This window comes from Sardina pilchardus, chromosome 7 (assembly GCF_963854185.1).
Source record: "Sardina pilchardus chromosome 7, fSarPil1.1, whole genome shotgun sequence".
Lineage (NCBI taxonomy): Eukaryota > Metazoa > Chordata > Actinopteri > Clupeiformes > Clupeidae > Sardina > Sardina pilchardus.
Genome location: NC_085000.1, coordinates 35,393,678 through 35,419,424, shown reverse-complemented (window position 1 = coordinate 35,419,424; position 25,747 = coordinate 35,393,678). Strand labels below are relative to the sequence as shown.

The following is a 25,747-nucleotide window of genomic DNA, read 5'->3' as shown; positions in this document are numbered from 1 at the left end:
AGAAAGACCTGGAACAGGTATCAAATGATCCACAGTTTGAATGTGATCATTATACGTAATTTATAGAGAATTATTGAAAAACACTGAACCTGCACTTTTTCACAGGAGCTGTTTTAATGGACTTGCAAACCTGCCTCTCCAAGAAGTGTTTAGAACAACTTTAAGAAGTGACCTAAGAAAACATTTTGCCCATGCCATGTCATTGCTAGCATTACAGTTGCCACATTGCTAGCGTTACAACTGTGTTAGCGTTTAGCTCCACGCATAAGTAGGCTACACCAGGCTACTTTTCCATTGTTTGCTCTGTACAGTAAAACTATGCCATTGCCATTGATAACACCAAGACATGTCGACCTACCATTCAAATAAAGCCATTTTAAATGTGACATCATGTGTCAAAATTGCCATAATCTGGGGGCGCTGTGCACATCTGGGATAGAGATAGAACATGTGTGTGTCTGTCAAGATTGCTTTTGTTATCTTGCTTCTCCTAGCCTAGAAATCTAGACGCACCCTAGCGGCAAAAAATATCTTTATACATTTAATGTATAGCCTAGTTTGGCTTGCCAGGCTAGGCTTCTCTTACATTTGAACAACAAAAAGAACAACAGGATATAATTGTGTCGAATGTATTCACAGATGTTGACCACACAAATATTCTCAGTAGGCTATATTTTATTTTTAACTTCTGGCTTTAAGGCATTATTTTATCTATTGTGATTGTAAGCCATTATTGTCATCTTTCTCAACCAGTCTGAATGACTTTACATAAAAACTTTGGCTTTCTTTGGATTTTTTTTTACATTCTGGTCCCAATTAGCCTAGGCTATGCCTACCACATATATTCTGGATTTTTAATCCCTGTAACACTGTGATTGGACGAATGTGTGGTCACGTGACCAAAGATGCCTTGCCCCTAGTCGGTCACTGAGTGCAAGTCTGCGTTGAGCAGCAGCGGCGGTATCACCCGGACATTACACCGTAAATCACTGCACCCCCACCGCTGGAAGACAGCTTTTCCACTATGGGCGACAAGAAAAGCCCAACCAGGTACCAAATCTTTTCGTATCGTTCGGTGCTGATCAGTGTTATTTGTGGTTTAAGTGTAACGATAGAGGTTGGTTGGTTGATTTTAGACTAGGATACCTTCGCTTGTAGGGAGTTAATCTCAAACAGAAGGCTAGGCTTCAGCTATGGCGGATCCAGGAGGATATCTCGGCAGTAGACGGGTATTCGCTTTAGACAAAGGGAAATTCTCACGCCTCGCCTGCTCCCTTTAAATTCGTGTCGTAGACTACTGTACTGAAAGTGTCATATCGTCTTCTACAATCCGACAGACAACGAGCGCTAGAATAACCTAGTTAGTAGACATGGCCACTAATCGATAGACCAATTATTGCTCCCGTCTTCAGCCAACAATTTAGGTTCTGGCTGCCTTTATGAATGATTTGGGTAGCTCTTGTGTTTTCTCCTGCGTTAGAATAATAGCCTGCCATTTCATTAATCAATTTGGTGTTCAAATGAACTGATGCCTATTGTGTCGAATTCCTCAGGCCAAAAAGACACGCCAAGCCCTCGGCTGACGACGGATTTTGGGACTGTAGCGTCTGCACCTTCAAAAATAGTGCCGAGGCGTTTAAGTGCAGTATGTGTGATGTACGTAAAGGCACATCCACGAGGTAAGACAGAAACCGGTGTCCTCTTTTAAATTGTTGCCAGACCTTGACATTTTACTGCACGTTTTCAGTCGGTTGCTTGGTTACACCTATCAGCCATAGATTATTTTGAATAATATTTTGACTTGTTGATCAGCCAGCATTGACAATAGCCTGAATTCACAGCCTTCCGGATTCCACGAGTTGCCAGATGTGGAATTGTCATATTTTCCCCCATAGCATGTAATATTAGCATTTTAATTACTAATTAATTTAATTCTTGCCTAAGCACCCAACTGAATTGAAATGGCATACCATAACTAGACTAGTCCAGTAGGCTAACTACTAGTCACTTGTTCATAAGGTCCTTGGATAGGCCTTGCCTATGTGTTCAGATCCACAAGGCATCATGGTTGGAATTGAGATGACATCATGGCACGGATGGAGCTGGCCTATGGTGTCCTGTGTTGGCGGGGATTCCAAAGGGTCACCAAACTCTCTTGTGACATTGGCTGATCTTTAATTGGCTTCATGACTGAAATATACACAAAAAAATGGCAATAGGCATATATTACACTTCACAATGGTCCCATCATCTGATTTTAGAATTAGCTTGCTGTGTGTCTATGGATCTGAACAAAACATGATATTGTAGTATTTTCATCTGTTAGGTGCATCAAGTGTGACAAGTACTTAAGACTCAACTCAAAAGTTGTGAGAGAAGATTTGTAGGTCCCTTAAATCTCCGCTCGCTGAGATGTGATCAGGTCTATGCCGCCACTGCTGAGTGTGTGTGTGTGTGTGTGTGTGTGTGTGTGTGTGTGTGTGTGTGTGTGTGTGTGTGATGGTCATTGTGTGCTTGTGTGTGAAATCAAAAATGAAATCCTGAGTCATGTTGAATTTCATGATCACAGTGCACAGTCATACAACCCAGAAATAACTCTGAGCGGACACGGCTGGAGCACTGGAACTGGGTGGATGGGTGGGTGGATGAATGAATGATTAGATGAATCAGGAGTGTAGTACCCTCCTAATGTATCCTAGCCAACGCTGGTATCTCCTGTTATACATTTATATGCTAGAGAGTCCCAGTTTTGTTGAAGTGCGCGCGCAGGAGGTCTCTATTTGCCTGCTTGGTGCTGTTGGGGAATACAAAGAAAGAGAAATGAGAGAGAGAGAGAGGATCAAAGGCAGACTGTCCACAGCTGCAGTAATCAGAATATAACACTGTTGGGGGAAAAAAAAGAATCCAGAGTGAAGAAAGGCGCTCTGTGTCGGAGAAATATGGATAGAAAATAGCGATTCAGCCCATTTTGCTGGAATGCGATGAAAAGAGAGAGAGCGCTCACTGTTACAGTCTGCTAGATCAAGAGTGTGAGCTGGTGTCTCCTCAACGCTACGTCTAGAGCACACCGCCCGGGTGAAGCCTCTGCACTATAGTGCGCTGGTCTCCTGGTGAAGCCTCTGCACTATAGTGCGCTGGTCTCCTGGTGAAGCCTCTGCACTATAGTGCGCTGGTCTCCTGGTCTCCTGGTGAAGCCTCTGCACTATAGTGCGCTGGTCTCCTGGTGAAGCCTCTGCACTATAGTGCGCTGGTCTCCTGGTCTCCTGGTGAAGCCTCTGCACTATAGTGCGCTGGTCTCCTGGTCTCCTGGTGAAGCCTCTGCACTATAGTGCGCTGGTCTCCTGGTGAAGCCTCTGCACTATAGTGCGCTGGTCTCTTGGTCTCCTGGTGAATCCTCTGCACTATAGTGCGCTGGTCTCCTGGTCTCCTGGTGAATCCTCTGCACTATAGTGCGCTGGTCTCCTGGTGAAGCCTCTGCACTATAGTGCGCTGGTCTCCTGGTGAAGCCTCTGCACTAGAGTGCGCTGGTCTCCTGGTGAAGCCTCTGCACTATAGTGCGCTGGTCTCCTGGTGAAGCCTCTGCACTATAGTGCGCTGGTCTCCTGGTGAGGCCTCTGCACTATAGTGCGCTGGTCTCCTGGTCTCCTGGTGAAGCCTCTGCACTATAGTGCGCTGGTCTCCTGGTCTCCTGGTGAAGCCTCTTCACTATAGTGCGCTGGTCTCCTGGTGAAGCCTCTGCACTATAGTGCGCTGGTCTCCTGGTGAAGCCTCTGCACTATAGTGCGCTGGTCTCCTGGTGAAGCCTCTGCACTATAGTGCGCTGGTCTCCTGGTGAAGCCTCTGCACTATAGTGCGCTGGTCTCCGGGTGAAGCCTCTGCACTATAGTGCGCTGGTCTCCTGGTGAATCCTCTGCACTATAGTGCGCTGGTCTCCTGGTGAAGCCTCTGCACTATAGTGCGCTGGTCTCCTGGTCTCCTGGTGAAGCCTCTGCACTATAGTGCGCTGGTCTCCTGGTCTCCTGGTGAAGCCTCTGCACTATAGTGCGCTGGTCTCCTGGTGAAGCCTCTGCACTATAGTGCGCTGGTCTCCTGGTGAAGCCTCTGCACTATAGTGCGCTGGTCTCCTGGTGAAGCCTCTGCACTATAGTGCGCTGGTCTCCTGGTCTCCTGGTGAAGCCTCTGCACTATAGTGCGCTGGTCTCCTGTGCACTATAGTGTGCTGGTCTCCTGGTGAAGCCTCTGCACTATAGTGCGCTGGTCTCCTGGTGAAGCCTCTGCACTATAGTGCGCTGGTCTCCTGGTGAAGCCTCTGCACTATAGTGCGCTGGTCTCCTGGTCTCCTGGTGAAGCCTCTGCACTATAGTGCGCTGGTCTCCTGGTCTCCTGGTGAAGCCTCTGCACTATAGTGCGCTGGTCTCCTGGTGAAGCCTCTGCACTATAGTGCGCTGGTCTCCTGGTGAAGCCTCTGCACTATAGTGCGCTGGTCTCCTGGTCTCCTGGTGAATCCTCTGCACTATAGTGCGCTGGTCTCCTGGTGAAGCCTCTGCACTATAGTGCGCTGGTCTCCTGGTGAAGCCTCTGCACTATAGTGCGCTGGTCTCCTGGTCTCCTGGTGAAGCCTCTGCACTATAGTGCGCTGGTCTCCTGGTCTCCTGGTGAAGCCTCTGCACTATAGTGCGCTGGTCTCCTGGTGAAGCCTCTGCACTATAGTGCGCTGGTCTCCTGCTTGGGTACTCTGGAAACCACGGCGACGGGCCGTAACGGACCCCGTGTCTCTCCTCAGTGCCACCGCTGATGTTGGAGATGTTTTGAAATTTAAATTGAAAAAGTTTTGAAATTGAAAAATGTGTCTGATATTCTCCTACACGATGCTCCCTGCGCTTCTGCTATAACTGGATCCTACTATGGTGCGGAGCATTTGTCGTTATGCAGAGAGTACAGGGTGTGTGTGTGCAAAAATAAGCAGCAGGTCTCTGCAAATAAGCTCTAAAGAAGCGACCCAATACCCAAAAGTTCGAATCCCCTCCCCTACAGTTACGGCGTAGACTCGACGCAGAGGCGTACGTTTAAAATGCCCTCTGTGTACATGTAGGCGCTGCGTGGATTCTATGCAGAAACAACGAATACAAAGCAAGCCCAACAGAAGCAACCACATAAAATACACACCTCCAAAACTGCAACGCAACTCCGTCGCTATGACATATGACTGTGAGTGTGCGTGTGTGTGGTTTCTGTGGACACCTGACTCCGAGGCCACCCCAGTGGTGACTAGTGGATGTGGCCTAAATTTAACAGGAGCTTTCTAATTAGCGGACTTGCCCTCAGCGACCCTGTGACCCTGCTGACCCCAAGGTCAAATGACCCAGCACATGGGCAGTTGGGCACTTTTATATTAGCTAACAGATGACCCAGCACATGGGCACTTTATATTAGCTAACAGATGACCCAGCACATGGGCACATCATATTAGCTAACAGATGACCCAGCACATGGGCACTTCATATTAGCTAACAGATGACCCAGCACATGGGCAGTTGGGCACTTTATATTAGCTAACAGATGACCCAGCACATGGGCACTTCATATTAGCTAACAGATGACCCAGCACATGGGCACTTTATATTAGCTAACAGATGACCCAGCACATGGGCACTTTATATTAGCTAACAGATGACCCAGCACATGGGCACTTCATATTAGCTAACCTCTGTAATTGCAATGTGTGTTGTTACTTCCTATTGATTACGGACCACTAATCGTTCTGTTTACATTCAGGGAGTAATGCAATTCAGTTCTGTAGCGGCAACTTCATATACATTCAGGGAGTAATGCAATTCGGTTCTGTAGCGGCAACTTCATATACATTCAGGGAGTAATGCAATTCGGTTGCGTAGCAGCAACTTCATATACATTTAGGGAGTAATGCAATTCAGTTCTGTAGCGGCAACTTCATACTGCGGCGTGACCTAAAATGCCTCACTGCAGCTTGACCTCATTTTGTTTGGTCACCAAGGGACTATCCTCCTAGCAGTAGCTCTTACATTTGGTCAAAATGATCAATCATTATGGCACTATGAGACCATTCCTCTAGTTTGGAGTTGAGCCGAGAACATTCCTCTAGTTTGGAGTTGAGCTCAAACCATTCCTCTAGTTTGGAGTTGAGCTCAAACCATTCCTCTAGTTTGGAGTTGAGCTCAAACCATTCCTCTAGTTTGGAGTTGAGCTCAAACCATTCCTCTAGTTTGGAGTTGAGCCGAGACCATTCCTCTAGTTTGGAGTTGAGCCGAGACCATTCCTCTAGTTTGGAGTTGTTGGAGATGAGCCTCTGTCTGCACTGCATCTTTTTTATGGTTAGAGGCGCTGAGTTTTAGGCAGGGCGTTGAGTCAAGGTCGCACTCCCCTCCGGCATGTTGGAGTTGAAAGGACTGAAGCGAGCTGAAGTGTGTTTTGTAAAGTGTGACTCCAGTGAGTAATCTTCTTAAGACTGTGTCAGACGCCTGTGGCGCACAAGGAGGTGTGTGTGTGTGTATGTGTGTGGGTGTGTGTGTGTGTGGAGTTGTTGTGTGTATGTGACACACTTTCTCTGTGGTCCTCCAGGAAGCCGCGGATAAACTCTCAGCTGGTGTGTGTGTGTGTGTGTGTGTGTGTGTGTGTCCTACAGGAAGCCGCGGATCAACTCTCAGCTGGTGGCGCAGCAGGTGGCCCAGCAGTTCGCCACTCCGCCGCCGCCGGCCAAGAAGGAGCGGAGAGAGCGCTCGGAGCGTGACCGCCACGACCTGGACCTGCCCGACGACGACGAGCACCTGGACACGGACCACTCCGACTCCGACCGCCTCAGCGGCCACCCCGACAGCGACACCGGCGCAGAGCGACCGCATAGCACAGACGAGCACCACGCAGAGCGACAACGCCGCCTGGACACTCTGCCTTTAGACCGCCAGACTCTGGGTTTGGACCGCGAGCGCCAGACTCTGGGGCTGAACCGCGAGCGTGAGACTCTGGGTTTGGAGCGGGAGCGCGAGACTCTGGGTTTGGACCGCGAGCGTGAGACTCTGGGTTTGGAGCGGGAGCGCGAGACTCTGGGTTTGGACCGGGAGGTGGGCAGGGAGGTGGGCAGGGAGTTGGGCAAGGAGCTGGGCCGGGAGGTGGGTCGGGGCCGCGGGGAGATGGACCGAGTGCTGGGTGAGAGGGTCTGGCCCGACCGCAAGAGCCCCGTGCCTGCAGGACTGGACAAGGTGCGGCCCATCAAGGCCCACACGCTGCACCAGCAGCACCAGCAGTTCCCAGAGCACCGCAGCACGGTCGGGTCCAACAAGGCCCACACGCTGCAGCACCAGCAGCACCAGCAGCACCAGCAGCACCAGCACCCGCAGCACCCAGAGCACCGCAGCGCAGCCGGAGCAGAGCCAGAGAGCACAGGTCCCGTCAGAGACCCGCTCAAGAAGGACAAGGTCGAGGACAAGGTCGAGAAGGTCAAGGTCGAGAGGGACAAGGTCGAGAGGGACAAGGCGGAGAACGAGCCAGACAAGCACAGCAGCGCAGCCAAGGGAGGCCCAGTGCCCATCAAGAAGCCCATGGCCAAAAAACCCAAGTATGCCTGCTAGCTAGCATCCAGCCATCACACATGCTACGCTATCAAGAGTCAAGCTAGCATCCAGCCATAACACATGCAGAGTAGCTACACTATCAAGAGTCAAGCTAGCATCTAGCCATCGCACATGCAGAGTAGCTACGCTATCAAGCATCCAGCCATCGCACATGCAGAATAGCTACGCTATCAAGAGCCAAACTAGCATCCAGCCATCGCACATGCACAGTAGCTACGCTATCAAGAGCCAAACTAGCATCCAGCCATCGCACATGCACAGTAGCTAAGCTATTAAGAGCCAAACTAGCATCCAGCCATCACACATGCAGGGTAGCTAAGCTATCAAGAGCCAAGCTAGCATCCAGCCATAACACATGCAGAGTAGCTACGCTATCAAGAGTCAAACTAGCATCCAGCCATCGCACATGCAGGGTAGCTACGCTATCAACATGGCTGTGAACAAATAGAAATACTGACTAAATTCAGGATGTGTTGTCCACTGAATGTATGCCATTATGAAATAAAAAGTAATGGCATAGAAATGTGTTTGAACCTGAAAAATACTTTGTCCTTTGTGTTCTCAAGTCTTTGAAGTGTTATGTGCTGTTATGACTATTAAAAATCTCTTTTTATTTCCGTCCCTAGACCCCGGTTAAGTCATAAAGGGCTACCGAGTGAGAAGAACAGTGTGAAATCAGGGAAGTCAACGGCAAAGAACAACAACCGCCTCCTCTCCCGGTACGTCCATTTGGATAATGTTGATCTCCGTTCTGTGTGTGTGTGATGTGGGTCTCCCTCTTGCAGAATTAGTAAAGTTCTATCTCCACCCTTAACTCCACCTGAGCATTCTTCACCCTTAACTCCACCTGAGCATTCTCCACCCTTAACTCCACCTGAGCATTCTTCACCTGAGCATTCCCCACCCTTAACTCCACCTGAGCATTCCCCACCCTTAACTCCACCTGAGCATTCTCCACCCTTAACTCCACCTGAGCATTCTCCACCCTTAACTCCACCTGAGCATTCCCCACCCTTATATCCGCCTGAGCATTCTCCACCTGAGCATTCTCCACCCTTAACTCCACCTGAGCATTCCCCACCCTTAACTCCACCTGATCATTCCCCACCCTTAACTCCACCTGAGCATTCTCCACCCTTATCTCCACCTGATCATTCCCCACCCTTAACTCCACCTGAGCATTCCCCACCCTTAACTCCACCTGAGCATTCTCCACCCTTAACTCCACCCAAGTATGAGTGTAATGCCTCACTGATCCAGTCGGGGGTTCTGAACCTCCAGATACATTTACAGCACTTCCTAATCATTTCCTGTTGTAAGTCAGGAAGCAAGAAAGACACATTTGGATTCCAGATTGACCACCATCCCATGTAAACACAATACTGACCACCATCCCATGTAAACACAATACTGACCACCATCCCATGTAAACAAAATACTGACCACCATCCCATGTAAACACAATACTGACCACCATCCCATGTAAACACAATACTGTAGAACCTGTTCCAATGATGGGAGCTGATGCTATTTTGATGCCGTCTGAAGCAGTTGGTCCTTTTGGTCCCAGCGTACATGGGAGAAATGGCCTCTGGTGTAACTTGTGCTCTTGTTCCTGTGTGTGTGTGTGTGTGTGTGTGTGTGTGCGTGCGTGCGTGCGTGCGTGCGTGTGTGTGTGTGTGTGTCCAGACCCAGACTGAAGAACGTTGACCGCAGCAGCGCGCAGCAGCTGGCCATCACCGTGGGCAACGTGACGGTGATCATCACGGACTTCAAGGAGAAGACGCCGCGCTCCTCGTCCACCTCCTCGTCCGCGGTCCCGTCCAGCGTGGGCTCCGACCAGCAGCAGCACACCAACACGTCCGGCTCCGAGAGCAACGACCGCTCGTCCTCCCGTGCCTCCACGCCCCGCGGAGAACTCGCCGCCAGGCAGCCCGACGCGCTCTGAGCAGGGCGGAGCCTCACGCCGGCCCCCCGCCTGCAGTAGCCCTCGCTGACCACAGCTGACCACGGCCCCCCCCAGCTGACCACGCCCCCCCCCAGGACGGAGCGTAAGGAGTGGAAGGCGGCGGACGCCGGTTCTGTGATGACATTCCAGCTCTGTCTTCGCCGCGCTCCCCTTGTGCGGAGGCCATCTTGTCTTCGCCGCGCTCCCCTTGTGCGGCGGCCATCTTGTGTGAGGCGAGAGAAGGATGACTGCTGCGGCGGCCATCTTGTGTGAGCGAGAGAAGGATGACTGTGCGCTGACGCCTCATCCTCGCCAATTGTGTTCGTTACTTGCTGTGGCTTTCCGTTTTCCTGGAGCGCGCGGAGTGACTGGACGAGGGACTCTGCCAGTCTGATCAGTGTGTGAGCTGGTTTTGTCGTCGTGTGTGTGTGTGTGTGTGTGTGTGTGTGTGTGTGTGTGTGTGTGTGTGTGTGTGTGTGTGTGTGTGTGTGTGTGGCGCAGTGCAACTCAACATGTCCGCCGGGTCCATCAGGGAGTGTGTGAGCTCTCCGTCATCTCATCCTACAACTCATTTGGTCCCAATAGCAAAGGCCACCCATGTACACACGACCGCCCCGAACTGTCCTGCTCTACAGCAGGAGGGCCCAAAGGTCTCTGATTTAATTCACTCTAATGTGACGTGTATTTGCTCAGAATGAAATGTATATTATTGCTATCTGTGCATCTTATTGTGTTTATTATTATTATTTTTATTTTTAAACAAGGACGAATTATTTTATTTTAGCATCAATACAGTGTTGCCCTTGGTATGAAAGACAATAGCATTTTCTCCTAAATATATTGAAATCATGACATTCTGTGTATTTTGCAGCTGTTATTTATTGAATGATGAAAGAAACCATATATATAAATATATATAAATATATACACTCACTAGTTGTCTTTTAAAATAACAATGGACTTTTGAAATAAAGAATGCATCATGCGGAGTTACCTTATGTGGTTCTGGGTCAGTTTGTGAATCTTTTCCTGCATATTGAAGACAAACATTTTTTTGTCTTCAACTATCTTGATACAAACTTTTATTGTCTCCAACTATCTTGATGTCATTCTGTATTTGCTAAGTGACATTATACCGTGTAAGCAACTCAGACGTAATGTGTTTATGTTGTTAGGAGTTGGTAAACATCACACCTCAATAGCAAACACAGTTGCATAATCTTTTTGATATCATTGAATGAAGGCCTTTTGATATCAATCCTTAAAAGTAATTTTCTACTTCAAATGTTGGATGTTGCACTTAAAAGAATTGCCCTAATTGTTTCACAACTGTGGGAAAATGGTACACATATTAAATGATCCATTGGACAGGACAGAGGATACTATGGGCAACGCCATGCTTCTCCTGATTGGCTATGGTTTGTGTAGGACATGGAGACGACGTCATTGGTCAGCTCCAGGATGCGGATGCGTTCTCATTGGTCAGCTCCAGGATGCGGATGCGTTGTCATGTGAGCGCTGGACTTTGGGAAGTGTGCAGTACTCAGCATGTACAGCTTTGTGTGCTTCACACCTGAATCAGTCATGTTCATGTGGTCGTGAGCAGCAGTTGATGTCTTTCTAACACACAAGCCATTCTGTTCCTCGGTTTGGAGCAGTAACCTTAATTTACTATGTAAAAATGGTTACTTTTTTGTTTGTTCTAGACATGGACAATAGCATTGCTTTGTTGTGTGCTGGTCTATGCCATAATGAAGCTGATCTTTTGATTTAATATGACTGAAGGAATAAACAAGGTTGCTCAATGTTATGTTTGGACTCTATGGACTTGTTTAATGTTCACAGTATGTGTTGTTCTGCACACAACATGGGTTTCTGCTACACCAGTGCTTGTGTGTTGGATGGAGACCAAATGGTCTGCTGTGCCACCATCACTGCATTTCCGTTGTACATTAACAATCAGCAACACATACACAGTTATGCTTAAACCTTGCCTAGTAAGTGCAGTGCAAAAAATGGCATGATCATGTGACTAGAGGTGCTGCCTGATTCCACTGATGGGAATGTCAGAAATGTGCCATCCACTGAGCAATTGAGGGCAATGGCATAAAACAAACAGTAGAGGGAGCCAGACCATAAGACAAAAACTAGGTCAAACTGCTTTATGGATATGGGGTAGATATTCAAGGTTACAGGCCTTCAAGTCATTATTGTGGATAGGCTAACCACTAAACAGAGCTTTTTCAGATTGTTTAATCATATTAAATTCTAGAATCGAGTTTATTAAACTATTTATTCTCCATTAGCAAATTGTGTCCCATATGCTATCATAGATCTATAATAAATGAATGCCAGTTGTTATGTGAATAGTGGTGTTCATAAAAATGAGACTTCAGTGAAATTCGCAATGAAACACTGTCCACACACACACACACACACACACACACACACACACACTCACACTATCTTGTTCTCTCATTGTAAGAGTGTTCCAGAATTGTAGAGCATCTTCTGGAACTAAAGTGTCAATGTCTGAACTTCCAGAAGGTTTCCAGACCCCCGGCAGACAGAAGACGAGAGGAGCTCCTACGTAATTCGCCTCATTTCCTGTGTGGGCATCCCAACCCAACCGCCGGAGCGGATCAGCAGCTGATATTTGTTGTTGTTGTGACGGTGACGCGGCAGACCGGCCAAGCGGCAAATGAGTCAGCAACGATAGCGGTCTTTTTCTTCCGTCGTGGAAATCTAGGTCTCACAGAATTTTAACAAACTGTGATTACCACATCTTAGCGAAAATGGCGGTTCCTGCAGCCCCTAACCTGCAGTTGAACACAACAAGACAAAGCAGTCCCGTCAACTCCTCAGAAAATAACATCCATATCGACGAAAAAGATTTGGAAAACATAGCTCAAAACGAAGAGGACGGCACTTCCCTACCTTTGCATTCTCCCTGGACATTTTGGCTTGATAGGTATTGTGCTGCACCGTTGGGCCTCTGAAACAGTAACGTTAGCTTTTTAGCTGCATTGCTCTGAATGCGAATATTGCTTTAACCAAAAGTTAACCAGCTTTACACTTATTTAACAATGGTGCGCATACAGAGGCCTATAGCCTATCGCTACCTTGGGCTGTGTGAGCTGTCGCTAGCCATGTAGCGTGCTAGCAAACATTTCCCTTGTTCTGCCAGCGACGTGAATAGTGGGTTGACATCTTCATTTCTCTTTTTTGCAAGAAGACATGCGCAAGTTATCGTGCAATTTTCAATCTTGTAGGCTATTGGACTTCTGTTGCAATATCTATAAATATGTTGAGGTCGATGGCATGATCATAGAGCTATATTGGTGGTGTGTTCGCTAACTGCATTTAGCATGTTAGCAAGCTAGTGATCGTTCTTCACCTGAACAATTACCAATAGACAGCTAACATTAGCAAGCCAGCTAGATAACCAAGCTAAACGCGATCACTATCCCAGTTGAAGCAAACATTTGTCACTGTCTTTAACGCATGTTTGTAGTTTTATTATGTTACTTAAGACAGCAAGGCATTTTGTAAGGCAATGTGTCGGTTACGTGGGGTTTTAACGTTAATATTCACTTTATAACACAACGTCACCCTTTTGCCAATCTGGTTAATGTGAACTTCGTTAACATTAGTTATGTAGCTGGTTGCACCTCCGTAACATGAAGTGAACGTGGGGATGAAGACTCAAACTGGGGTTACCCAGACGGTTGTTTAGTAAATAACATTCATTAGCTAAATATAACTGCAGGGTAACTGTATCGCTCGGTGCGAGGTCAAATCCAAAACTCCAGAAGACACATTGCATTTGGTGTTCACATTTCAATCATGTGCACGACACATCAGAGGGCACTGCGTCCTTCTTGCACTGTTTCAATCTGAACTGCAAGTCTTGTCATGGTGATACCAACACATTGTTGTCGATACGGAAACACGTAAGGACATCAGGCGATGGGCTACTAGATTTAGGCAGATCATTGTTTACATGGGGAAGTGATGATTGTCTCACTATAACATCTAACTGTTGGGTTAGCAGAGTGAATAGCTATAGTAGGCTGAACAGGCCTAAATATGGAGACATTAATATGTCTCAGGAAGTCACATTTTATGAGTTAGGGACAGTATAGCCCTTCGTCATGATACATGTGTTCATTCTCTTCGTGGGCTTTTTTTTTTTTGTAAAGATACCCTTGTTTCTCAAACTATTGCCTGTTGTGTAGTATAGCCTGTCTACTATTATTTAATCCTCACACTTTTACGTTAATATACGAAGTTGCGCTGTTATAATGCGCTGGTATAATCAGCATGGGTTCCTTGTAGGCTACATCTTTTCTCAGCTTTGTGATCTCTCGCCCTGCGACAGGCTCTTCGCCAAGTGAGGGCCAAAGTCCCGTTGGGCCGTCGGGCTGAGCTCCCAAGCAAATGCAATGAATCATTCCCTGGGATCGACATTAGTGGGAGCCATTTTGCCCTTGCAAGCCATATTTGGGCACCTGGCAATTATTTTATGACCTGGCTGGCCCCTAGCTGAGCTGTTTTATACATAAGTAGGAAAAAGCCCTAAACTCAATGCCTAACCCTAACCCTAACCCTAAACTCCATGTGAATAGTCTTTGTACATAAGTAGGAAAAAGCCCTGAACTCCATGTGAATAGTCTTTATACATAAGTAGGAAAAAGCCCTGAACTCAATGCCTAACCCTAACCCTAACCCTAAACTCCATGTGAATAGTCTTTACATAAGTAGGAAAAAGCCCTAAACTCCATGTGAATAGTCTTTGTACATAAGCAGGAAAAAGCCCTAAACTCAATGCCTAACCCTAACCCTAACCCTAAACTCCATGTGAATAGTCTTTGTACATAAGTAGGAAAAAGCCCTGAACTCCATGTGAATAGTCTTTATACATAAGTAGGAAAAAGCCCTGAACTCCATGTGAATAGTCTTTGTGCTCTTATTCTGACGCCAGAACCCAGCTGCTCTGATGTTCATTTAGCATGACATCACCTCCTCCTCTTCTTTCCTGTGGTAGGCCTGTTGCATTACACCTGGGCAGCCCCCTTGTTTAACGGCTCACTGGATAGACCTATTCCACCATACTGGAAATGCACAACTGAACTGCTCACTCTGTCTGTGTGTGTGTGTTCGTGTTCGTGTTCGTGTTCTCAGGTCATTACCAGGCACAACAGCAGCTGAATGTGAATCGAATCTGAAGAAAATCTACACAGTGCACACTGTCCAGGTCTGTAGTATATCTACACAGTGTATGAAACATATAGAGCTACATATTCTATGGTACCAATCATATAGAGCTACATATACAGTCTATGGTACCAATCATATAGAGCTACATATACAGTTTATGGTACCAATCATATAGAGCTACATACAGTATACAGTCTATGGTACCAATCATATAGAGCTACATATACAGTCTATGGTACCAATCATATAGAGCTACATATACAGTCTATGGTACCAATCATATAGAGCTACATATACAGTCTATGGTACCAATCATATAGAGCTACATATACAGTTTATGGTACCAATCATATAGAGCTACATATACAGTTTATGGTACCAATCATATAGAGCTACATATACAGTCTATGGTACCAATCATATAGAGCTACATATACAGTCTATGGTACCAATCATATAGAGCTACATATACAGTCTATGGTACCAATCATATAGAGCTACATACTGTATACAGTCTATGGTACGAATAGATTGGTTATGTGCGCTTCTGTCTAGAGTGAAGAAGGATCTGATGAGGTCGTCCTGTTTGGGCACATTGCTTGATCTACTTGTGCATGAGCATGTGCTCTTGTGCAAATCAGGGATTCTAGTTTCATGAGACGTCCTGGGATTGTTGAGACTGAGCGTACCATAGACATATATACATCTATGGAGCGTACTCTGAATGATGCGGTTTCCTGCGTAACGACCCCTGACCTTCTGACCTTCTGACCTTCTGACCTTCTGACCTTTTGACCTTTTGTTTGGCAGAGTTTCTGGAGCGTCTATAACAACATCCCCCCGGTGACGTGTCTCCCGCTACGCTGCAGTTACCACCTCATGAGAGGCGAGAGAAGGCCGCTGTGGCAAGTGTTTATGTCTTATGAAATACAACATATTAATGAGGGGCGAAACAAGGCCGCTGTGGCAAGTGTTTCTGACTTATAAAATATAACATATTGATGAGGGGAGAGACAAGGCCGCTGTGGCAAGTGTTTATGTCTTATAAAATATAACATATTAATGAGGGGAGAGAGAAGGCCGCTGTGGCAAGTGTTTATGTCTTATGAAATATAACATATTAATAAGGGGCGAGACAAGGCCGCTGTGGCAAGTGTTTCTATCTTATAAAATATAACATATTAATAAAGTGTTTATGTCTTATAAAATATAACATATTGATGAGGGGCGAGACAAGGCCGCTGTGGCAAGTGTTTATGTCTTATAAAATATAACATTAATAAGGGGCGAGACAAGGCCGCTGTGGCAAGTGTTTATGTCTTATGAAATATAACATATTGATGAGGGGCCAAACAAGGCCGCTGTGGCAAGTGTTTCTGTCTTATGAAATATAACATATTAATGAGGGGCGAGACAAGGCCGCTGTGGCAAGTGTTTATGTCTTATGAAATATAACATATTGATGAGGGGCGAGACAAGACCGCTGTGGCAAGTGTTTATGTCTTATGAAATATAACATATTAATGAGGGGCGAGACAAGGCCGCTGTGGCAAGTGTTTATGTCTGCACCTCTAGGGGCCTTAAAGGTGCACTATGCAAGATTAATAGAACCTTCACCATGCCAATTTGACAGTAAACAAACTTGTAGTTGGGGAATCATTCACCTAGCATATCCTGCAGCATAGCGTAGCATTCACCTAGCATATCCATACAGCATAGCGTAGCATTCACCTAGCATATCCATACAGCATAGCGTAGCATTCACCTAGCATATCCATACAGCATAGCGTAGCAAGTTGCTAACGAGAGAACCAGCCATGCAACTTCAATCGTGAAACATTATCTTGTCATTAAAGGGAAACTATGAAGCTATGAATCCATATTCCTCAAGTCATGGTAGCGTATTTTAAGCATGGGAAGTTTGAATGAGCTAGCTTAAACACCTTTATAGTATTAGCAATTTGAAAATGGCTCTTCAGAAACGGTCGAGTGGTGACATTTGTACGTTTGGCATGGAATGACCCTCCTTTGTCTTTGTTTTCATCAGGGAAGAAGAAAGTAATGCTAAGGGTGGCGTCTGGAAGATGAAAGTTCCCAAAGAGAGCACTGTAAGTGTCATTTAATACCAAAGAGAGCACTGAAAGTGTCATTTAATATCAAAGTACATAAGAGAGCACTGTGTCATTTAATACCAAAGAGAGCACTGTAACTGTGCATTCAGACCGAAACCGTTGATGCATAATGGCTATTTTTTTCTTCTTCTCCATTTTTAAAAAAAATATATAATTTTATTTCAAAACCAAATAAAGTGTTCTCTCTTCAGGCTGCAGTATGGAAGGAGTTGCTATTAGCTACCATCGGAGAACAGTTTACTGACTATTGTGCTTCAGGTATGTTACTATGGTGAACAGGTTAGTGAATCTATGACTGTGCTTCAGGTATGTTACTATGGTGAACAGGTTAGTGATTCTATGACTGTGCTTCAGGTATGTTACTATAGTGAACAGCTTAGTGATTCTATGACTGTGCTTCAGGTATGTTACTATAGTGAACAGCTTAGTGATTCTATGACTGTGCTTCAGGTATGTTACTATGGTGAACAGGTTAGTGATTCTATGACTGTGCTTCAGGTATGTTACTATAGTGAACAGGTTAGTGATTCTATGACTGTGCTTCAGGTATGTTACTATGGTGAACAGGTTAGTGATTCTATGACTGTGCTTCAGGTATGTTACTATAGTGAACAGGTTAGTGATTCTATGACTGTGCTTCAGGTATGTTACTATAGTGAACAGGTTAGTGATTCTATGACTGTGCTTCAGGTATGTTACCAGAGGTGGGACAAAGTCATTGTTTGGCAAGTCACAAGTCAGTCTCAATTCATTGCCCTCAAGTCCCGAGTCAAGTCCCGAGTCAAGACAGGCAAGTCCCGAGTCAAGTCCAAGTCAAAGGCCAACAAGTCTCAAGTCAAGTCCCAAGTCCTACGTTTTGAATTTCGAGTCCTTTCGAGTCTTTTTTAAAATTGAGTGAAACAGGTAGTGACCGTTTATTACATTACAAAAATATAGGCAAAACCGTTACATATTTTGTTAACAATTTATAGCATTTTAGGATCTGCATAATTACTTATAACTAAAAAATATTCAGTAATTTGAATACTTCATATTGATTACACTTGTCTTTAATGATATTGCAGGGGTGGTGTGTAGGTCTAATTGAGTGCCTGTCACTTTAAGAAGTAGGTTTCATTCGGTTTTAGCAAAATAGTCACGCATAGTTCAAGGATATAGTTTTCATTAAATAATATGAATGTCAAAAAAACTAACAAGGTAAAGGAAATATTTCTGGTGTCATAGAAAATATCTTGCAATGTTAACTTCTATGATTTAGGTAGGTTACCGTGGCATGGCATTGTGTTGTCCCGTTCTACCATTACATGACATGGAGTTTGATATCCAATGAGTGACAACCAGTGCTCAAAACAAAACGTTAAGGTAGGCTAGGCTATTCTCCTCCTGGTAACCAGTGGAATGGATTTAATGTGATGAAGGCTCGGATGAAGCTGGGAGGAATTTAACAAGTTCTACACACCGTGATTCGTTTCTTGTTGGTCTCCACGTAATTTTTGTAGGCAGACGAAATAATCGGTATCATTTTGCTAGCGCATTCACGTTCGTTGTCTGGCCCTGGACTAATAGCTTGTTCCGCGTGGTTGGCCGCTGTAGAATCAAAACAATCTAAGTGATTTGATTGGATCTCAGGGTTTCCCCCAGAAAATTTGTTAGTTAAGGTGGTGTCTGTCCAGGGGAAGGGGGCGTCGCCGTAGCGTCCCCGCCACATCGCCGCCACTGCCCTCGATGGGGGGGGGGGGGGGGGGGGGGGTCGAGACCGTTGGTTGAACTGCAGCCGAGACCGAGTGACAACGGCCGAGTCTTTTAGGAAGCAAGTCTGAGTCGAGACTGAGTCTTAAAGGAGTCAAGGCCGCATCAAGACCAACCAAAGAAAGAGGTTTTCATAATTTACATCACCAAGGATCATATAACAGTTAAATTCCCAAAGGGTAGAGATTGTTGGCTACAGGAGCAGTCTAGCACACACTTGTCTAAATAACTTCTTTTCTGATTTACTTTAAGAAAAGGAGGTCAGCTGAAGTAAAAAATTAGTAGGCTGTCAGCATTTCATTAATGTTGAAAATGTTGAATTTTGACACTAATGACAGCAATATACTAGCCTGGGTTTTCCCATACTGCCTTGCGCGGTGATTTCAATCCCGCTGCTAAGCCAGTCTGGAAACTAACGCCCTAATGTTCGCCTGATGTTGGCGAACCAATCACAGAACATCCGAGAAGTTTCCGTTGCCCTCTTGCGTCTACATTCGACGCCAAAGGATTTACGGCAGCCCTTAGCGTTGCATACGAACGAGTTGGGTGAGCTATGCGCATTTGATAGACATCCGTGGCGCCCAATGAACGGATCTGGGCATTTTTTCAAATACGAGAAAATGAACGTCTGGTTGCCAGACCACGTCTCATTTGAGAAGTGGGAGGCATTAGCCAGGCTAGCAATATACCTGGATTTCACATTCATTGTATCAGATTTAATTGAATCAGCAACCAATTAAACATCATTAACACAATTTAGACAATATTATACCTTAAAAGTTTACAACTCCAATGCAGGGCCTTTTGTATCTTTCAAAACCTTTGCACTGCTCAGCATAGCACCATAGGATATATTTTAAAGCCAGTCAATATTATAGTATTCTATTAAAACCAAGAATATTTGCAATGGTGGATATTTTAGAATATATCATGAAATAAAGATGAAACTGTATGAAAATGTAACATTGCGACTGTATGGTATAGTTAATGAATTGTGATTTAGTAGGCTAAAGCTGCAATTCTTTGATTGAAGCTGTAGGCCTTTATTGTGCGTGCCTGTTGCTCATATAGCCTAAGAGAGCCGGAACGTTTTTAATGCTTTTAAAAATATAATTAGCGAGATCGTACCGCATTGAACACTAATATTTTGTCACTAGCAACCAGATCTGTGATCTGTCAAATACAGTTCCATGTTCAGCTCTGAACAAAAACATCCAGGAATTATTTCTACAAAACGGAAACATGCGTCCCGCCCGGTCGGGATGAATGAAACTGGCATGGGAGACAAGAGGCTATAGAGAATGGGAATGTGACGTCGCGGACATTTCGCGGTTGCGCCGCGGTGGCGTCTGGGATACATACGTGAGGCCACTTGTACGCTGCTGCCAATGCTGTACCATTGTAAACATCGTAAAACATTGCTAACTCGCTGTTTCTAACACTGTTTTTCACACATCATGGGACGAACCTGTTGTGTTGTTGGATGTAACGTCCGTGCCCACGATCGTCAGGTAAAAAAAATCAACAACGGAGTGTCTTTGTATTACTTTCAGGGTCTCACGTCCACTCTCCAGACGGTCTGTCATAGGGATCCATGTTACCGATCAAAGATATCTTCTATATAACGTTTCCTCGCGTCTGGCAGGAGCTTGTCTCTGTACGGTCCATTACTACTTCTACTACTAGTTTTTAGCATAGTAGCCTAAATGTTTACATCTAGTGTTACTGTTTTGGCTAGCCGATCTTGTTCGAAATATCATAGGTTTCCATAGGTTTCTTGTTTATAATTCGCGCCGCGGCCTCACCTAATGGAGGAAAACGCCCCTTTTGTCCCAGAATGCATTGCGCCGCTAACTTCCGTTCCCATTCTCTATAGTTTAAAGTTTAAACTAGCCTGTGTAAACCTCAGACAATTTACAACACGTGAATGAATAGCCGTCACAAGTTGTTGTTAGCTGTAGGCTAGATGGCACAAGTATTTGTCACAACAAATTACAAGATGCAGTGGGCTATGCATTCATAGTAGACGAGTGATTAAAAAAAGAAAAGATAAAGCGCTCAAAAGTGTTATGCCGCTCATCCCACACATTTGGTAGATTCAACGGAGAACCATTCCTGTGAGAGTCGTCAAATCTAGCTAGGTTTAGGCTATTTGTGTTCGCAGTCACTCTGAGATATGCGTGGCAGTGGCACCTGACCTGATATCAAATACTCATGCTGAATGAGCGCGTCGCCTGTGCGTATAGGCCAACTCGATTTTGAAAAAGTTTATTTTTTTTATGCGTTGTACAGAGAAGGGAGACTAGCGGCTACGGTTTGGAATGACATGGAGAAAACATGACAGAGTAATACGGCGAATATCACTATACATAATATATTTATTTATTTATTTATTTATTCATTTATTTATTGAAGACGCTAGTTAAGGCGGCAGCCCTGTGTTGTTAAGGCGGCCGCCTTAGCAGGAAAGCGCTGCGGGAAACCCTGGATCTTGTGCCGAATACGGGTCTCTGCCACACACGCACAGGCGCACACACAGAGATAGATCAGTCCGTGTTAAAATACTTTTGTATTTTTATCTTTGTTTTTTTTTATGGGAAGTAGCAAGTCTTGACAAGTCAATAGGCGCAAGTCCAAGTGAAAGTCCGAGTCATTGATGTTCAAGTCCAAGTCGAGTTGCAAGTCTTTTTATATTTTGTCAAGTCGAGTCTAAAGTCATCAAATTCATGACTCGAGTCTGACTCGAGTCCAAGTCACATGACTCGAGTCCACACCTCTGTATGTTACTATGGTGAACAGCTTAGTGATTCTATGACTGTGCTTCAGGTATGTTACTATGGTGAACAGGTTAGTGATTCTATGACTGTGCTTCAGGTATGTTACTATAGTGAACAGCTTAGTGATTCTATGACTGTGCTTCAGGTATGTTACTATGGTGAACAGCTTAGTGATTCTATGACTGTGCTTCAGGTATGTTAACAGAGCGTTCCCTCTCTCAGGTGATGTCAGTGTTGCTACATGTTGTGCTCACTGATCTATAAAGAATACCTGGATAGACTATCTCATTGTTGCTGACCCATCAACAATGAAGCCAATGGAACTGTCCCGAGTGGTCCCATAATGGCGGCGAGGTGTTCCAATTCCATTGTTGCAGAACGGCAACATTCTTTTACTGTCTTTTACTGTCTATGCATTCCTATGGCAAGTGGTCCCATAATGGCCGCCCCCATGTAGGCTTCAGAATTTTGACATAGAGTTGTGCTGCTGCTGTGAATGGGAAAGAGCTGATCTTGTGATGTCTCTCTCTGCAGAGGATGAAGTGGTGGGAGTGAGCGTCAGTGTGCGCGACCGGGAGGACGTGGTTCAAGTGTGGAATGGAAACGCATCTTTTGCCACTGAAGCAAACATATTAGGAAGAATCTATGAGCTTCTTCCACAAATATCTTTTAAAGCAGTATTTTATAAGCGTAAGTAGCCATATGGTTTGCACCACCACAGAAACACGGTCATGTCCAGACTTGCACTCATCAGTCAGGCAGCCATGGGGTATACATCTGCATCACAGACTTATGATCGAAACCAAAACACCCAAGATACTGTAGGCAACACACAGGTTGTAGTAAAGGCAGCACAAGATACTGTAGTAGAGGCAACACAAGATACTGTAGTAGAGGCAACACACAGGACTGTAGTAGAGGCAACACACAGGACTGTAGTAGAGGCAGCACAAGATACTGTAGGAGAGGCAACACAAGATACTGTAGGAGAGGCAACACACAGGACTGTAGTAGAGGCAGCACACAGGACTGTAGTAGAGGCAACACACAGGACTGTAGTAGAGGCAACACAAGATACTGTAGTAGAGGCAGCACACAGGACTGTAGTAGAGGCAACACAATATACTGTAGTAGAGGCAGCACACAGGACTGTAGGAGAGGCAGCACACAGGACTGTAGGAGAGGCAACACACAGGACTGTAGTAGAGGCAACACAAGATACTGTAGTAGAGGCAGCACACAGGACTGTAGTAGAGGCAACACAATATACTGTAGTAGAGGCAGCACACAGGACTGTAGGAGAGGCAACACACAGGACTGTAGTAGAGGCAACACAAGATACTGTAGTAGAGGCAACACACAGGACTGTAGTAGAGGCAGCACACAGGACTGTAGTAGAGGCAACACACAGGACTGTAGTAGAGGCAACACAAGATACTGTAGTAGAGGCAACACACAGGACTGTAGGAGAGGCAACACACAGGACTGGCACTAATGCTTTTCTGTGCTGATCAGATGGAAGGGGCATTTGAAAAGAAACCTTTAGGGGCAGCTGGTAGAGAGAGACACCTTTAGGGGCAGCTGGTAGAGAGAGAGACCTTTAGGGGCAGCTGGTAGAGAGAGAGACAAACTGCTGTTTCATTCATCTGGATTGACTCCATGATGTGATCCACTTTATTATCTCGTCGGGGAGATGAGTCTTGAACTGGTATGCTGCTCACATAAATAATTTTGCGCGTTTAGTTGCCTAGCAACGTATTTAGACCAGGAAGTAAACAGATGGGGAAGGGGAAGGGGCATTTTTAAGAGGGTTCAGTTGCTTAGCAATGTATTTAGACCAGGAAGTAAGCAGAAGGGGAAGGGGAAGGGGAAGTGGCATTTTTATGAGGGTTCAGTTGCGGGTTACCTAACATGAACAAGTTATATGATAAACCTTAATAGTGCTCGATGTATACGCATGGCCAAATAAAAAAAAAAATAAAAAAAGGTTTTTGGTATGATAGCCACAATTTAAAAATTGAGGTTAAGTGATTCAGTGAATTTGAATGGAATGTTTTAACACCAAGTGTACTAACACCAAGTGTACAAACGCCAAGTGTACTCACTATATTGCTATATCATCCTCAGATTCTTACATTCTTTGAGTTAAGCATACCTTACACTGACAAGATTTGGGAAAGATTCTTGAAAGATTGTAGTCTTTTGAGTAAAGCTTGAATGAGGGACATTAGTTAAAAGACTACAATCTTTCAAGAGTCTTTCCCAAATCTTGTCAGTGTAAGGTAGGCTTTAGTCGTTTGTTAAATTATCACGAGCACCATTCTAGCAATTCAGTAGAAAATGTAATACCACAGGCCACTGATGTAAATCCTAACAGGCTGGTCTGCTGTACAGTTGTATTGTGCTGATCTTTTATTTCCATTGTGATTATGACTTAGCCCATCCATGCCATATGAGAATGGCTAAGTGGTGATTGTGACTTGTAACCCTAGTTCATCCATAGCTTGTGAGAATGGCTTCAAATCTCCAATGCTGCTGTTTGAAATGTGCTCTATAGATGCATGGCTTGACTTGACTAATGTGAGCCTGTGCTTGCTCTCCCCACAGCACACATGGAGCATCATGCGTTTGAAGGAGGTCGCTCAAGGCATTAGCAGGCTTTGCACATTTAGCCATTCTTCCCCTTTTTTGTAATTTTTTGGACGGTTTCAAGAAAGACGGACTGAACTTTATCCTCTCCAGAACACTACTGTCTAAGTTCAGACGTTTCAGTTTTGTGATCACCGCGTCGGCCTGGGAAACAGAACATGTTACGGCTTCTTCATCATGGGCTTTTTGAGTTGACAACTTTCATCTCATTTTATCAGCAATACCGAAAAGGAGAGCACTCAACAGTAGCATGTGTACTATATTTTACTCCAGTAGGGGGCACTATTCCCAGTTCACTGCTTCAGGACGGTTCACTTTGTAGATGCACCCCCCCCCCCCCCCCCCCCCCCCACAGCAATGATCATGCGCTGCATTCAAGAGAATCCCCTGCATTCAGTTCTCCACATTCAGTTCTCAAATTGCATCGAATGCTGTCTGTGTACTTTCCTTTGTTTATACGCAGGGTTTTGCACACATTGTCTCATAAAAATGGCAGACGAATTGACCCACAACGACAAACGTAACGGAGCGAGCGGTTTAGCAGCTAAAAGTCATCAGAACTCCCAACGTATGGCAGCTCAGGTGCTCTGAGTCTGATGGCCATTCATGGCTGGAGAGCTCGTATAGTACCGTGCGCGTGATGGCCATTCATGACTGGAGAGCTCTGAGAGCCTTGGTATAGTACCGTGCGGGTGAGCCCTGACCCCCGGGTCCAGGCACACTGGCGTGGACGTAGTCACTCATTTTATCCCATTTTCAGATGGGGAACTGTGTTACGTGTTCTAATCCTGAAAATATTTTACACGCAAGATCATAGTCTTTGGTTTTTAACATGCACTCTTGGCTTTCATGCTGTATCTACTTGGGTTGCCTGTTTGTTTTGCAGTACAATTATGAAATGATGAACAGTGTGATGAATGAATGCTGTTCGTTGCACCCTTTCTTGTAGCGCAATGTTTTATACTTAATCGATAAAAGAAGACCTTAATCATTTAAAAAACAGTGGTTAGTACTTTGACCCGTTTGTACATTATTTTGAGTCTTGTCTGGCGGAGTAGGCAATGACTGTTTTTCTTTTTCCTCTACATGGACGTCTTGGCCAGTTGGCAAACTGCGTCGTGTCTCTTTGTTTTTCTTCCGTCTTCTTTCCCTGTGTGTGTGTGTGTGTGTGTGTGTGTGTGTGTGTGTGTGTGTGTGTGTGTGTGTGTGTGTGTGTGTGTGTGTGTGTGTGTGTGTGTGTGTGTGTGTGTGTGTGTGTGTGTGTGTGCGCGCGCGCGCGCGCGCGCGCGCGTGTGCATGTGTGTGTCCCGTGTGTGTGCTCCCTTAGCCCTCTTAACATGGGGGCAGTTGGGGATGGCATACGGGCCTGGGGGCAGTTGGGGATGGCATACGGGCATGGGGGCAGTTGGGGATGGCATACGGGCATGGGGGCAGTTGGGGATGGCATACGGGCATGGGGGCAGTTGGGGATGGCATACGGGCATGGGGGCATTTATCACTCTGCTAGTAGTATGGATGGGAAGTGGGACGAGCATGAGCTGTAGTTCCTCTATAACCAAAGACACTGTTCCTGTCCTGTCCTCAAAGACCCTGTTCCTACCCTGTCCTCAAAGACCCTGTTCCTGGCCTGTCCTCCACTCTCACCTGTCTGTCTCCCCCCTCTCT

At 45.6% G+C, this 25,747-nt stretch overlaps 2 protein-coding genes across 3 annotated transcripts; both read left to right on the top strand.

Annotated features, from left to right (window-relative positions):
* The first annotated feature begins 938 nt into the window (after positions 1 to 938).
* On the top strand, positions 939 to 11,233 carry rybpa (RING1 and YY1 binding protein a). Of its 2 annotated transcripts, XM_062541998.1 has the most exons (5): positions 939 to 1,050; positions 1,554 to 1,679; positions 6,662 to 7,591; positions 8,234 to 8,326; positions 9,297 to 11,233. In XM_062541998.1, the coding sequence occupies exons 1-5, from the start codon at positions 1,025 to 1,027 to the stop codon at positions 9,553 to 9,555; spliced, it is 1,434 nt and encodes a 477-aa protein (XP_062397982.1). In that variant the 5' UTR covers positions 939 to 1,024; the 3' UTR covers positions 9,556 to 11,233. The 2 variants fall into 2 exon arrangements, with proteins under 2 accessions (XP_062397982.1, XP_062397983.1); XM_062541999.1 differs by lacking the exon at positions 1,554 to 1,679 and having other exon boundaries at positions 955 to 1,050.
* A 944-nt stretch (positions 11,234 to 12,177) lies between these two features.
* On the top strand, positions 12,178 to 24,409 carry eif4e3 (eukaryotic translation initiation factor 4E family member 3). Its single transcript, XM_062541997.1, has 7 exons — positions 12,178 to 12,526; positions 14,740 to 14,812; positions 15,586 to 15,680; positions 16,823 to 16,883; positions 17,099 to 17,165; positions 21,968 to 22,123; positions 24,041 to 24,409. Exons 1-7 carry the CDS (start codon positions 12,351 to 12,353, stop codon positions 24,085 to 24,087), a joined length of 675 nt encoding a protein of 224 aa, XP_062397981.1. The 5' UTR covers positions 12,178 to 12,350; the 3' UTR covers positions 24,088 to 24,409.
* The last annotated feature ends 1,338 nt before the right edge of the window (positions 24,410 to 25,747 follow it).

Coding starts and splice junctions, on each gene's coding strand:
- rybpa (XM_062541998.1), top strand. CDS start 1,025: ATGGGCGACAAGAAAAGCCCAACCAG. Junction 1,680..6,661: donor CGTAAAGGCACATCCACGAG/GTAAGACAGAAA, acceptor TGTGTCCTACAG/GAAGCCGCGGATCAACTCTC. Junction 7,592..8,233: donor CCCATGGCCAAAAAACCCAA/GTATGCCTGCTA, acceptor TTCCGTCCCTAG/ACCCCGGTTAAGTCATAAAG.
- eif4e3 (XM_062541997.1), top strand. CDS start 12,351: ATGGCGGTTCCTGCAGCCCCTAACCTGCAGTTGAACACAACAAGACAA. Junction 14,813..15,585: donor ACACAGTGCACACTGTCCAG/GTCTGTAGTATA, acceptor TTTGTTTGGCAG/AGTTTCTGGAGCGTCTATAA. Junction 16,884..17,098: donor AAGTTCCCAAAGAGAGCACT/GTAAGTGTCATT, acceptor TTCTCTCTTCAG/GCTGCAGTATGGAAGGAGTT.